The 13,612-nt window shown below is 58.6% G+C and overlaps 2 protein-coding genes across 4 annotated transcripts; one reads left to right on the plus strand and one right to left on the minus strand.

Moving 5' to 3' along the window:
• Positions 1-1,300: 1,300 nt before the first annotated feature.
• On the minus strand, positions 1,301-6,833 carry FBXO2 (F-box protein 2). The gene is made up of 6 exons (XM_032634260.1): positions 6,704-6,833; positions 3,332-3,706; positions 2,743-2,872; positions 2,576-2,671; positions 1,988-2,126; positions 1,301-1,757 (listed from the first exon to the last, which is right to left on the minus strand). Exons 1-6 carry the CDS (start codon positions 6,723-6,725, stop codon positions 1,623-1,625), a joined length of 897 nt encoding a protein of 298 aa, XP_032490151.1. The 5' UTR covers positions 6,726-6,833; the 3' UTR covers positions 1,301-1,622.
• Positions 6,834-6,928: 95 nt separating this feature from the next.
• On the plus strand, positions 6,929-12,853 carry FBXO44 (F-box protein 44). Of its 3 annotated transcripts, none has more exons than XM_032634367.1 (6): positions 6,929-7,002; positions 8,345-8,616; positions 10,040-10,166; positions 10,322-10,417; positions 10,526-10,661; positions 11,728-12,853. In XM_032634367.1, exons 2-6 carry the CDS (start codon positions 8,352-8,354, stop codon positions 11,869-11,871), a joined length of 768 nt encoding a protein of 255 aa, XP_032490258.1. In that variant the 5' UTR covers positions 6,929-7,002; positions 8,345-8,351; the 3' UTR covers positions 11,872-12,853. The 3 variants fall into 3 exon arrangements, with proteins under 3 accessions (XP_032490258.1, XP_032490249.1, XP_032490265.1); XM_032634358.1 differs by lacking the exon at positions 6,929-7,002 and adding an exon at positions 7,301-7,384; XM_032634374.1 differs by lacking the exons at positions 6,929-7,002; positions 10,322-10,417 and adding an exon at positions 7,301-7,384 and having other exon boundaries at positions 10,040-10,137; positions 11,728-12,850.
• The last annotated feature ends 759 nt before the right edge of the window (positions 12,854-13,612 follow it).

Below are 13,612 nucleotides of genomic sequence, written 5' to 3' on the forward strand. Positions count from 1 at the left end.
CTCATGGGGGTGACCCACTTCCTTCATGGCTCCTCATCAAACTGGGCTCCCAGGGCAAAGCATCGCTTCTCCTGTCTGATCGGCCACTCAGGTGGGTGTGGAGGATGCCTCTCCCACTGGACTGTGAAAACCCCTAGAAAGGACCAATGGTGCTCATGGAACAAGGGGCTGTGCCTCCACCATCAGACCGGGAGTTCTCAGGGAGTTGTCTTTCCTTGTCTGACTGAGGATGCTCCCAGAGCAGGGACTATGCCTCCACCATTAGACGGGAGGCCCCCAGTGACACTGCATATATCCCTTCCCCAGATGCCCCATCCTCGATGTGGCCAAGCTGGTGACTCTTCCTGGGACAAGGAGTGTCTGACTTACCCCTGCAACTTTAGGACCCTGTGCTGGGCCTGGCCCCTGGCTGGGGCATCAGGAATCATGAGTGAATGAACGAAGCAATGAACAAATGCAGGCAGGCTCCAGCTTAAACTCTGCAAGCCCGCCTGACCAGCAGGTGGCATCAGGGCTCAGAATCAAAGGAAAGCCGGAGGGGCACAGAGATTTTATTGGTCATCCTTTAGGAGAGGAGAGATGTTTCAGACCCTCACCCGCCCCCAAGACCAGCAGCTGAGAGTCCTGGGGAGGGGGCTGGGTTTGAGAGCTGCTGGGGAGGCCAGAAAGGGAGTTCCTGGTAAAGAGCCTGGCACCACACCCTTCCCTCCACCCCTCCCCTCAAACCAGTACCAGGGGCCAGCCTCTGGGCAGGGCTTGGAAAACGACCAATGAGACCAGATGCTAATGACTCTTGTCCCATGCAATACCAAGGCAAGGAGGACAGTGTGAAGTGGGCATGAACTGAAGAGGGACACCAAGCTGATCCTTCCTGTGCCCCCCAGCCTGTCACCCCCCCATCCCCCACCTCAAGCCACTGGCATCCATCCCTGGGCCCAGGAGAATTGGTACCCTAGAAGAGATGCTGCCACCACCCACCATCCTGCCTTCAGGGAAAAACAAAACACAAAAAACCGGGGAGAGGGATCAAGAGAGGCCAGGAGGGGGGCCCCACACACACACTCGCTTCTGGCTTCTGGGCGGCTTGGGTGTCAGTCGGGCGCCAGGCCCAGCTCCCCACTCCCTGGCCTCACAATCCCAGCCTTTGTCCGGCGGGACCAGGCCCGCTGGCTCTGCACCCGCCCAAGGGCCCCTGGAAACCAGAGCAGCTGGAACCCCACCAAGTATTTTTCCAGGCTGGGCCAGGGGCCCTCAAGAGACAGAGACGGAACAAAGGGAGGGGAGTTCATTCATCCCTGTGTTCATTCATTCCTTCCTCCGACAAATAATATTTATTGAGCGCCCATTTTCGTGGCAGGCACAGTGTTAGGTGCAGGGGATTCAGCAGCGGCGGGCCCAGTGCAGGCCCACGCCCTCACCCATCTTATTTTCTAGATGCAAATATATACCAACAAAACCCATCTTTCCCTCTGAGGGGGCTGGTCTTCGAGCATGGGACGGGAGAGGAGTGCGCCGGGTGCGGAAGGTCAGGATGCTACCGACTAAGCCCTATCTACCCCCCCCCCCCCCCCCCGCGCCTCTGGCCCTCCAAGGCAGCTGGGGGAGGCTGGAGGAGGGGTCACTCAGGGCTCCACCCACACGCTGCTGTTGGTCACCCGGGCCCCGAACCAGCCCTTCCAGTAGACGCAGTCCTGTCCGCCGTGCTCGAAGCGGACGAAGCGGACGCCCGGCCCATAGTCGGTGAAGGTGTGGGAGATCTGTGGGTGGGGAGTCAGGGGGAAGGGGGAGGGAGGGTCAGGCTCGGAGTCCCGAGGCCTCCCCGAGTCACCCCACCCCGGCACTCTGACCCTCGTCTAGCCCCCTGGATTTCTCAGCGCAGCGTCCCTCCTCCAAGCCTCTCGGCCAGTCCAACCCTGACCCGCCCACACGGGCCGTGGGCGAGCTTTTCACGAGCCCGGCCCCACCGCCCCCGGGCCTCCAAGCTCACCTCAATCCAGCCACCGTCGTCGCTGTCTTGTGGCACTGCCACCTGCCCGCTGTTGAACTCGGCCAGCACGTCCTCGTGCTCTGACAGCAGCTTCACCGTGAGCTCGTACAGGCAGCCGGCGTCTCTGCGGCCCGAGTACCTGCCCCGAGGGAGGGAGGGAGGAAGCGCCCGGGGAAGGCTTCAGCCCTGCTGAGCGGGTACTCGGGCCCAACCCTCTACAGGAGTTAACCCTGCTGACCGGTAACACCAATGTTCCCATTTTACAGATAAGGAAACCGAGGCCGGAGAGAGAAAGTGACTTGCCCAAACCCAAGGACTAAACCCCAGAGGGGCCAGACCCAGTGTTGGGACCAAAGCCAACCCACAGGGACACTTTTTGTTGGGACAGCAGGTGGATATTAAAAAACAAAAACAAAAAAAATTGCCAACATTTAAAACTCAGGAGGGGAGATGGATTTTCACCTTCTCCTGAAAACCCATAGTCACGTGACTGCAAGCTCTAGAGTAGGGAGGCAGCGGTCTCTCAAGCAGAGTAGCCGGTTCCAGTTCGCCCCTCAACCCCGCTCCCCTTCCCCCACGGCCGCTCACCAGTCCTTCACCACGATGGCCGGCTGAGTGGTGTCCAGCAGCTCCTCCCAGTAGCCCTCAGCCTGCAGGTCAATGACCTGCGCTTTGCGACACCACCTGGGAGACTGGGGGTTAGGACTGAGTGGAGGTCCCCTCCCCCCCTTCTCATCCATCCCCCTTCTCCTTACTCGAAGGAGGAGGCGAAGTACTTCTTGACACTCTCGTCATGGATGAATTCCACCCCGCAGTCTCCGGGCAGCTCCTCCACCCTCCAGCCGTCCCCACCGTGCTCCACGTCGCACCAGCCCTCCAAGTCCTCTGTAGGAACACCACAGCCCCACGCTGGTCACCCAGCCCCTGCGAGGGTGTGGCAGGGTGGCTCTTGCCCCTATCGTGGGGGGGAGGATGAACGTGGTCCTTGAATGGTGTCGCGGTGGGCAGACGATGGTGGGCGTGAATGGTGAGCACTTCCTGTTTGTCCCCAGCTTCTCTCTCCCTCCCAGGAGGGTCCTCCGCGGGGCCTGTCTTGCCCCAGCTCCCTGGGGGGTGGAAGGATCTGGGAGAGAGACAACTCCCGCCCGCCTCCCCGACTTCCCCCGCCCCGGCGCAGGACCGGAGGATAATACTACAGTCTGTACTGGGGCTACTCTGTGCTGGGCACTGCGCCAAGCGCCTTATCTCATCCACCGCTCGAAGCAGGCTGGCCTTGTTACTGCCCATGGTACAGAAGGGGAAGCTGAGCTCCCCAGGCCGGGCTGGCAGGGCGCGACCCCTCACCTTCCCCGCACGGGTTGCGTAGCAGGTTGCGCCGCCTCTTGCTCAGGAAGTAGAACTGCTGCCAGTGGTCGCGCTCTTCCTCGGGGCCGCCCTCGGGTACCAGACCCTCTTGCTGGCACTTGAGCAGCCACAGGGGAGAGCCGTCGACCAGCTCCTTCCAGCGCAGGCACACCAGGCGGCAGGCCTGCACCAGCTCGGCGGCGGGCAGCTCGGCCAGCACGCGAAGCAGCAGCGGCTCGGGCAGCTCGTCCAGGTACGCGGCCTCCTCCTCCTCCCCCTCGTCCTCGGGCCGCTCCTCCCCGCCGCTCGCCTCCTCCGCGCCGGCCTCCTGCTGCTGCTCCTCCGGGCTCGCCTCCTCCGGCTGGCCCACGCTCTCTGCGGGCGGGCGGGCGGGGCGCGGCTGAGACTCCCCCCAGACTGCCCCCGCCGCGCGCCACGGCCGCGATGTGAAAGGCGTCCGCCCCCACCCGCGCTCGGACAGTCCTCAGCGGGCGCCGGAGTTTCCGTGACCAGAGCCTGGGACCCTGTGGAGGAGGCCCAGGAGCCCGGGGCCACAGATCAGCTCCAAGTCTGAAGAGTGGCCTCAGAGGCCTCAGTTTCCCCTGCAGTGCCAGTAAACCCCATACCTGAGCCGACAGCAGGAACTGATGATACTCCTGACACAGTGAAGCCCCTTAGCCCTCTCAACGGCCCTCTAAGATCCCTGCTCCGGTCACCTCCTCAGGGGAGCCCTCCCCAACTTCCCCTACTACAGCATCCTCTCACCTCACCGCTGGGAGTTCCGTCCTTCCTAGCTTTTGTCCAAGGGTTTAACGGTTTATAAACACCTTTCCCGGGGACTAGACTGAGGGAATGAGGGCAGGAACCGGGTCTGGGAAACTCACTGCTTCATCCCCCATGCTTGGCATCTGGCACCCTGCCTGGCTCCCTGTCACTTAGCAAGTGTTAGGCACCATTCTGAGCGTTTTAATTTTTACTCTTTAAATCCTCACAGCATCTCTTCTAGGTTGTCCCTATCACCATCCCTATTTCCCTGATGAGGAAACAGGGACAGAGAGGTAAAACCACCCAGGTTCACGCAGCAAATGAGTGGTCGGAGCCTGGATTTGAACCCAGGCAGTCTGGCTCCAGAGCCACCTTTAACCATCACTGCCCTGAGAAAATGATTCGTTGAGTTGAGGGTTATGGTTTTGATTTCACAGATGAAAATGCTCAGGTTCAAAGATGGGGAGTGACCTGCCAAAGGTCACACTGCTGGTATTCAGGCAGGGGATACGGGGATCTGAGGCCTAAAGGGAAGGGAGAACAGGGGCTTGGGGATGGGGGAGGGAAGCTCGTTAAAAAAGAACATGTACATCAAATAGGGAGATGCAGTAAGTGCTTGGGAAAGAAGGTTTCTTCACTCCTTTTCCTATTCCTGGCCCTCAGCTTCCTCGTCTGTAAAATGGGGGTAATCTCAGGCCAATCAGACAGTCATCTGATGTTCAACTCTTCTGAGGAGGGGGCAAGGGCATTCCAAATTATGAGAAGAGGGACTGATATCGGGAGCTGTGGGCTGGACTGTCTCCTGGATCCTGGCTGGCCTCAGCTGGGCCATTGAAGCCTTGAATAAGTGGATACCAAGTGGAGGAGGGAAAGACAGTGTGGAGGTGACAGAGCCACTCTGGGTGATGGGGATGGCCACTGCTCTCAGACCTAGGACAGTGGGGCTGGGGGAGTCCTAAGTGCTGGGCCCTGGAAAGCCAAGGTGGTGGTGGAAACAGGCCAGGCACCAGGGGAGGAACGAGCAGGGCCTAGACCCAAGGCTGGGTGTTGCCAGAACCTGGGCGGCCAGCCCTTCACCTCCTCATATGCAGCATTTCCCCACCGCCCACACTCTCAGCCCCCTGAGAGCCCAATCAGGGTTTACGTCTTTGGAGCCCAGAGCACACAGTGAGTCCTCAGTAAATCTTATTTAGTGAATCTTATTATTCAGCACAGTTCCCTTCATTGTTAGTTTTTTGTTTTTTGTTTTGCCACATCTTTATGATGTGGGGCTTCACACTTCCCTTTTGGCAAGGAGGAAACTGAGGCCCAGAGAGTCTTACTGACTTCTCCCAAGTCACACCGCAGAACTGTGGGATGGCGGAGAGGGAAATGCCTGCCCTGAAGCCATGTCACCTGCCCATCTTGCTGCCCACAGCTCTCTGGGGAGCTGGGCCCAGTGCCCTCACCTCTCCACCCCTCCCCCTGCCCTGCCCTGCCCTGGCCCTGGTGGACACCTGATGCTCCCCCGAAAGGTGCACCTCGCCCAGTCCCCTCTCCTGGCCCCAGGCCTGGCACTCAAGGCCCCAGATCTGATTACAGGCCCCCCCCACCCCCTCTTGAGCACACACAACTCCCCACATTGTTGCCTTCGGAAAGTTATCTGGCCCCTGGAAGCTGCCTCCGAGGCTTATTCACTCACCTGGATTGGGCCCCTGAGTCTAGGGAATAGCTGGGCCCTGGGAAGAAGCAGGAACCCATTCTGGGGCCCTATAAAGTGTGGGGCAAGGGGGCCACAGATTGGGGGCAAGAGCGGAAGGAGGTAGGATTTTCAGGGCTGGAGGGACAGGGTGGGGAGCTCAGCTGCCTGAGTGAGCACCAGTCTGTTTCCCATTGTCTCCCCAAGCAACTGGCCACTCTCAGATGGGCCTGGTGAGGAAGGGGTGGGGGCAGGTCTTGTTCCCACCCCGACTCAGCAGGCAACCCCTACAGGCCCAGCAGAGAGTTCTAGAGATGGGGAGCGGGGGATCTTTGGTGCCAGACAAGATGACTGGGCAGTCTCAAAGGGCCCTGAGCACCGGCTAGAGCTGATGTCCCAACTCTCCCTCACCACCAGCCTGGTTCCCACTGGGCATCCAGCCACCCAAATGAAGGACAGCCCCTCCAGACAAGGGATCCCAGGAGGAAGGCTGGGATGGGGTGAGGAGAGGCCAGTAACCCCAAGAAATTCATGGGGATTCAGGCATCTCACTGCCCAGAGTTGGAATGGAAGAAGCTGATGGAATAAAAAGGCTTGTGGCCTCTTCCATCCCAGATAGGTCCCAGACCCGGGTCCAATAGACCCTCAGGAGGTGGGAACGTGGGATTACTCATACGCTATTTCCCGGGTAAATGGGACCCGGGAGTCCTCCCTCTCTTCCTGTCATCTCTCAAGGCCTCCGGCAGATCAAGACACCAGACAGAGGACTGTGCTCCTTTGAGACTGTCTCAAGGGCTTTGCTTGGGTGAAAGTGTCGCTCTGTGTATCGGGGCCCCCTCGCTCTCTGATGCCCCCTCTCCGTAGCACTCGCCCGCCTGCCCCGGTCACCCCTCCAGGGCTGAGCGAGTGGATCCGGCGGCGGCGGCTACCTGGGTCACCGTCTCCGTCCATCGCTGCAGAGCGCTGTCGCGAGAGGAGGAGGACCCGGAGCGCTGCGGGCGGGCTGTCCGAGTCCCGCGGCGGCGGCGGCGGCGGCGGCGGCGGCGGCGGCGAGTTCAGGCGCTGCTCACGTCTGGGTCGGGTCCCGGCCGGACGCGCCTCTTAAAGGCCCCCGCCTCCGCCCCCGCCCCGCCTTTGGCCTCGCGCCGGGACGCCCCACAGTCCGGAGCGATCGGCCCGAGGCCTGAGGCTCCCGGTTCCTTGGCGGACCCCCAGGAGGCCAAGAAAGGTCGGGAGTCGTTTCTTTCTTTTTTTTTTTTTTTAATGGGGGCGGGTGGGAGTCCGATTTGGGGCGTCTCCCAGCACCCTCCTGGGGTGGCTGCTGGGAGGAGGCGGCGAGGAGGCTGGGAGAGTCTGGGTCATGCGGAGGGTGTGGGCAGAGGCTCCTCCCGGCACGACACCGCCCCGCCCCAGGTAATTTTCCTACATCCGTGGGGGGCGCACCCCAAGCCGGGTGCTCCCCGCGGGCCGGGGACCGGAGCGGGCCGTGGAGGCGGGGCCGGGGCGGGGCTCGGCGGGCTGGGGCGGGGCTGCATCCACCGGCGACCGCAGGCGGAGGCTGGCTCAGCCCCTGCTACGGAGCGGGATCGCACAGCGGTGGCAGAGGGCAGGTGACCGGCGGGAGTGGGCGCGGGGAGCGCCGGGGCGGGGACGCGGGGTGCGGGGGCCGGGCGGGCGGGCTCGGCGGTTCCGGGCCCAGCAGCAGTGCGCCGAGGGAGGCCCGCGCGGACAAGGCCCAGGCGGCGGGCTTGCGCGGCGCGGCCTCGAGAGGCGGCGCGAGCAGGAACCAGAGCTGGGGTCGCCATCGATGCGCAGGGGTCCAAGCCTAGACTTTGGGAAACATTTGAAAGCCACGACGAGGGCTGGGAAGTCGAAGGCGCGCGGGGACACCCGGGGCTGGAGCCCAGCCACGGGGATGGGGGTGGGGGTATAGGAAAGCCCGCTCCCCATCGCCCACCCCTTCTCCAGTCCCAGCCAGGCAGAGCATTTACTCCGTGGTCTCGAAAAAGTGGCTAGGGCCCTTTGGACCTCGGTCGGAGACAATGATAATTATCCCTGCCCCCCCCCCCCCCGGCCCCATATCTCCGCTCCTCCGTTTTGAGGATGGGGAAGAGAATGCGGAAGGTACCAGACAGGCTGCGGGGCTGCGAATTGTGATTTCCATGCTAAAGACCGTCCGACCTATTGAAAAAAGCTGGCTCTAGATTCAGAAGCGGCTCAGGCTCCTTTCCCCTCTGCTCCTGTCTGTGTGACCTTGGGCAGATCCTGATACCTCTTCTGCCTCCTTAGCCTCCCTTAGAGGCTATTGTGAGGTGCCAGTAAAAAAAATCCGAGCTCACCTTTTACTGAGCTTCTGCTGTGTCCCAAGCTCCTTGTACCCCCTCTAGGAGGTAAGTATTGTTCCTGGCCCCATTTTACAGAGGAGGAAACTGAGGCTCAGAGAGGCCCAGTGACTTTCCTGAGATAGTCAATGGCAGTGCTGGGAGGCAACCTCCACCACCACGGGGTGCTGCGAATATTGGGTCCTGGGGAGAGGATCAGGTCTGTAGTGTAGCTTTCAACAACCACAGGAGAGCCATGGCGGTGGGGAACATCAACGAGCTGCCCGAGAACATCCTGTTGGAGTTGTTCACGCACGTGCCCGCCCGCCAGCTGCTGCTGCGTTGCCGCCTGGTCTGCAGCCTCTGGCGAGACCTCATCGACCTCGTGACCCTCTGGAAGCGCAAATGCCTGCGTGAGGGCTTCATTACCAAAGACTGGGACCAGCCCGTGGCCGACTGGAAGGTCTTCTACTTCCTCCGCAGCCTCCACAAGAACCTCCTGCATAACCCATGCGCCGAAGGTGGGGTGCAGACTGGGTATGATGTGCCCCCAAACACACACACTGTCGTGATACCAGCTAACATTCGTTAGGCACTTACTATGAGCCAGCCAGGCACTTTGGGGGGTTTAATTCCTTTCTCACAATAATCCTAAGAGGTAGGTACTATTAGGCACCCATTTTTCAGATGGGAAAACTGAGGCCAAGAGTGGCATTGTTCCACTCTTATTCCACTCTGAAGGTTATTTCCCCAGTGACCTTTCCTAGGAGAGGGAATGTTGGCCAGTTGGAATGAATTGTGCCCAAGACACAAGACCAGGAAGTCAGAGCCATATTTTCTTGGCCTGGCTCCCAGACTCCAGGACTAGGCCTACTAGGACTGCCCAGAAGACAAAGGGGGCTTTGCTTATGAGAGAATGAGAGATCCGGTCTTCTTCCCAGCACATTCCAACAAAAGGTAAAACAAGACTTCTGCGGTCATCCAGAGCCCCCTCTTTTCCCTTGCTGTGCTGTAAATGACTAAGTAGACACTTTGATGGCATGAGAACCTCAATCTCTATTATGTGGCCAAATTCTGGAGCAAAATGATAGTAAAACAACCCCAAGCTGTCCAGAGCTTTCAGATGCCTGACTCACTTGACTCCCCAACAGCCATGTTCTTCATCAGCATGTTGACAAACTATGGTCCATAAGCCAAATCTGGCCTAGGAGCTACGAATGGTTTTTATGGTTTTAAAGGGTTATTTAAAAAACAAACAAAAAGGGCTTCCCTGGTGGCGCAGTGGTTGAGAGTCCACCTGCCGATGCAGGGGACACGGGTTCGTGCCCCGGTCCAGGAGGATCCCACATGCTGCAGAGCAGCTGGGCCCGTGAGCCATGGCCACTGAGCCTGCGTGTCCGGAGCCTGTGCTCCGCAACAGGAGAGGCCACAACAGTGAGAGGCCCGCGTACCGCAAAAAAAAAAAAAAAAAAAAATCTTAAACAAACAAAACGACACTATGTGATAGAGTCAACATGTAGCCCACAAAACCTAAAGTACTCTGACCCTTTATGGAAAAAGTTTGCCAGCCCCTGTTCTTGACCCCGGTTTACAGAGGACAAAACCAAGGCTCAGAGAGAGAAAGCAGCTTGCCTAAGGTCACAGAGCCCAGTGTTGGTAGAGCCGGGACTAGACCCAGATCTGTCTGACCGGCACCAGAGCATTCCATCCCAGAAGTAGTCTGGTTGTTCCCATCATCAGGATTCCCAGTAGAAATCAGTTACCATGGTGCCTGGCACACAGGCAGCACCTAGTGCAAGGCAGGCACTGTTGATGTGCAGGGTTCCTCAGCACGAGGCTTGAGGGCAGCTGCTGAAATCCAGGGAGAGGTGCCAGGAGCAAGGGGCACTTGGGAGGCGGCCACTGAGGGGCTTCCCTTTGATACGAACTCTGCTTTCCCACCAGAGGGGTTTGAGTTCTGGAGCCTGGACGTGAATGGAGGCGATGAGTGGAAGGTGGAGGAGCTCTCTGGAGACCAGAGGCAGGAATTCCCCAATGACCAGGTCAAGAAATACTTCGTGACTTCTTATTAGTAAGATCCGAGGGGTCTCGGGGCGGGGGGGGGGGGGGGGGGGAAGCCCAAGTCACTGCACCTTGGGGTCTCTCCTGCTCTGGGAGGGGCAGTCCTAGCCCCCCAGTGCCCTAGTGGCGAGCCCCAGCCCCTCCCACCCCTCCACCCACCCCCAGCACCTGCCTCAAGTCCCAGGTGGTGGACCTCAAGGCTGAAGGGTATTGGGAGGAGCTGATGGACACCACACGGCCAGACATCGAGGTGAAGGACTGGTGAGTGCTTGGGGCGAGGGTTTGGGGGGGGCCCTGCCACTCAGGTGCCCCACCCGCACCCTGCCCCCCCATCTCCAAGGCCCTGAAGGGCCCTTCCTCCGCCTGCAGGTTCGCAGCCAGGCCAGACTGCGGGTCCAAGTACCAGCTGTGTGTTCAGCTCCTGTCGTCAGCGCATGCGCCTCTGGGGACCTTCCAGCCAGACCCAGCAACCATCCAGCAGAAGAGCGATGCCAAGTGGAGGGAGGTGTGTGAGCCGGGAAGGGGACAGGGGGCACATTGTCCAAGGCTGAGACTGCAGTCAGACAGGCCCAAGTTGAGATCCCAGTTCTAATGCTTCTTACCTGGGCTTTGGCTGCTCTGAGCTCTCAAAGATTATCAGTGAGATGATGCTGGTAAAGCCATGTTCAAAAAGATTGACTATTATTAATTACTAATATCAGTTATTACTATTATCTAGGTTAGGGTTCAGTGAACTTTTTCTTAAAAGGCCAGATACAAATAGTTTAAGCTTTGCAGGTTTTACTGTATCACAACTACTCAGCTCATCAACTCTGCCGTTGTGTTGTGAAAGCAGCTTTAGCAAATGGGCATGACTGTGTTCCAATAAAACTTTATTTACAAAAACTGGCAGTGGGCCCCTAGACCATAGTTTGCCAACTCCTGATCCAGACCAGTGCTCTCCAGTAGACCTTTCTGCAGTGATAGAGATGGTCTGTCTGGGACTTCCCTGGTCTGGACTCGGTGCTTTCACTGCCATGGCCCCAGGTTCAGTGCCTGGTCAGAGAACTAAGATCCTGCAAGCAGTGTAGCACAGCCAAAAAAAAAAAAGAGAGAGAAAGAAAGAAATGGTCTGTCTGCCCTGTCCAGTTTGGTAGCCAAGAGCCATGTGAGACAATTGAAAACTTAATAAGAGCCAGTTCATAGTACGACTAGGAACTGAATTTTTAATTTTATCCAACTTTAATTAATTTTAACTTAAATAGCCACATGTGCTCAGTGATGAGTGTATTGGACATCCTTTGGCAGCTTGCAAAATTTCTTTCAGTTCATTTGATCTGCACTTAGATAATCCCGTGGAGTGGACCCAGCAGGATTTTGCTCCATTTTACAGATGAGGAAACTGAGGAGACACAGACAGGGGAGGTGGTCTGCCCCAAATCAGAGTGAGGACTAGAATTCCATTCTGCTGACTCTGGGTTGAGCACTGAGACCTCAGGCCATCCTGGTCCCCTCACCCCCTCAGGCAGTACCCCGCTCAGGGTCAACTCCCCTGACCTCTCTCCTTCCCTCCACCTGCCCCCGCCCGCCAGGTCTCCCACACGTTCTCCAACTATCCACCCGGCGTCCGCTACATCTGGTTTCAGCACGGCGGCGTGGACACTCACTACTGGGCCGGCTGGTACGGCCCGAGGGTCACCAACAGCAGCATCACCATCGGGCCCCCACTGCCATGACGCCCCCGAGCCCCCAGCCACCTAACCCCAACTGATAAACTGCTGTCAGAGATGGACTGGGCTTGGGAAGGGGAGGTAGAGGCCAGGCTCTCCCAGACTTCCTAGTTCATCCTTGCCCCCCCCAGTTGCCTCTTCATGGAGCCTCTTCGTTTGTACAGCCTTCATATGTTATGGGTAGCTAGCTCTCTGCCCGGGGGTCTCAACCTGAATGAGGGGGCCCCTGAGGTTGGGGGGGTGCATGGTGTTCCCTCAGATGCCTCTGAGGGAGGGTCTCCAAGCTCTGCTGGTAACCTAGATCTATGTGTCTACCTTGCCTTGCTGGGTCATTTCTCACTGTCTTCTTTGAGGGCTGTCAGACCTGGGACAGTCAGGACATCTGGCAAGCCTGTGGCTGCCTTGCATAATACAGATGCTGAGCGATGATGTAGCTCAGACAGGTCTGGGAGTGGAAGGATGGCTCTGCTGGCCCATCCTCTGCCCATTCTCTGCCACTCCCAGGCTTTCTCACTCTGTCCACCTGCTTAGCGAGGTGGCTTCGGTCCAGAGGCTCAGGCCTGGTCTGAGATAGGCAGGCCCAGGGTGGGGTGGGGTCCCGGCCAAGTCTGGACTCTCTTCACTGTCAGTGAAGCCCCAGAAGCCACATGTGTATTAAGTGAGGGCAGGGCTCTCCAAAAGACCCCCCTGGAATCCTGCACACGGCAACCCAGGGCAGGTGGGGGGCAGGGTCGGGCCCTGAGAGCTGGGATGTGTGAGCCCTGGATGAGTGGGATGGGGGGGGTTCAAGGACCACCTGTCCACCTCCATGCCTAGGCCAGGCACTCTGTGGCTTGGAGAGCATTCCAAGCGCCCACCCTACCCTTGGAACTGCCATTCCCAGGACCTCCCCACCCTGTCGGACCACGTTCCTGCCTCTCCTTCCTGCTGGAGAGCAGTTCTCCTACCCCTGATGCATGTGGCCAAATAAAAGGTGTTCCCAGCCCAACGTGTGCCCTGTGCTTTCTGGGGGAAAAGGCAAACTTCATGGGAGGTCTTGCCCCTTGCCTGTAGAAGCTGCAACTTATACGGCTCTGTCCAAGGTACAGAGAGGGGTTGACATTTCAGGAGCCAGACTTCGAAGAATGAGGGTCCTGGGACAGACCCCTGGACAAGCTGCAGACATCTCGCACGCAGCAGCCCTCCAGTACTGCCACCTTCCTCTGGAGGCCTGGCCGCAGGCTGGCGGTGGAGTGTGCAGATATCTTGGGCAACTCTTGCCATCCCAGGCACTACTTACTGTTGTTTTTGTCACTGCCCAGAGCTTTACTGATAATAGACAAAGCCAAAGAATTTATAATGGTGCCTGGCACACAGTAGGTGCTCAATAACTACTGTTAAATTGCATTATCTGACTCAACAGTGCGCTAGATTAGGGCCTCAACCAGGGCAAGGACTGTTACAGACCAGGGTTCTCGGCCTCCTTAATCAACAGAAATTGATAAGAGGCCAGACAAGAGTTTTCAGATAAGGCTTTCCTGGGACCCCTGCTGCAGCAAGAGGGAGTGAAATCAAGCAACAGTTTCCCTTGCTGGATCCCTCGCTCCCTCTGGGGGAGTGGGGGAGCTGGTTCCTTGTATAGGGTGAGGGGAGGGGTGGCTTAGGTGGTCTGCCCACCCCTTTGGTGGTGGTGTGTTCAGCGGGCATGTGCAGTACCCTGCTTTTGCTCCCAATGCTCTGTTTTTGGGCTCTTCAGAAGTGGCAGTTG

Source organism: Phocoena sinus, chromosome 1, assembly GCF_008692025.1.
Source record: "Phocoena sinus isolate mPhoSin1 chromosome 1, mPhoSin1.pri, whole genome shotgun sequence".
NCBI classification, from domain to species: Eukaryota; Metazoa; Chordata; class Mammalia; order Artiodactyla; family Phocoenidae; genus Phocoena; species Phocoena sinus.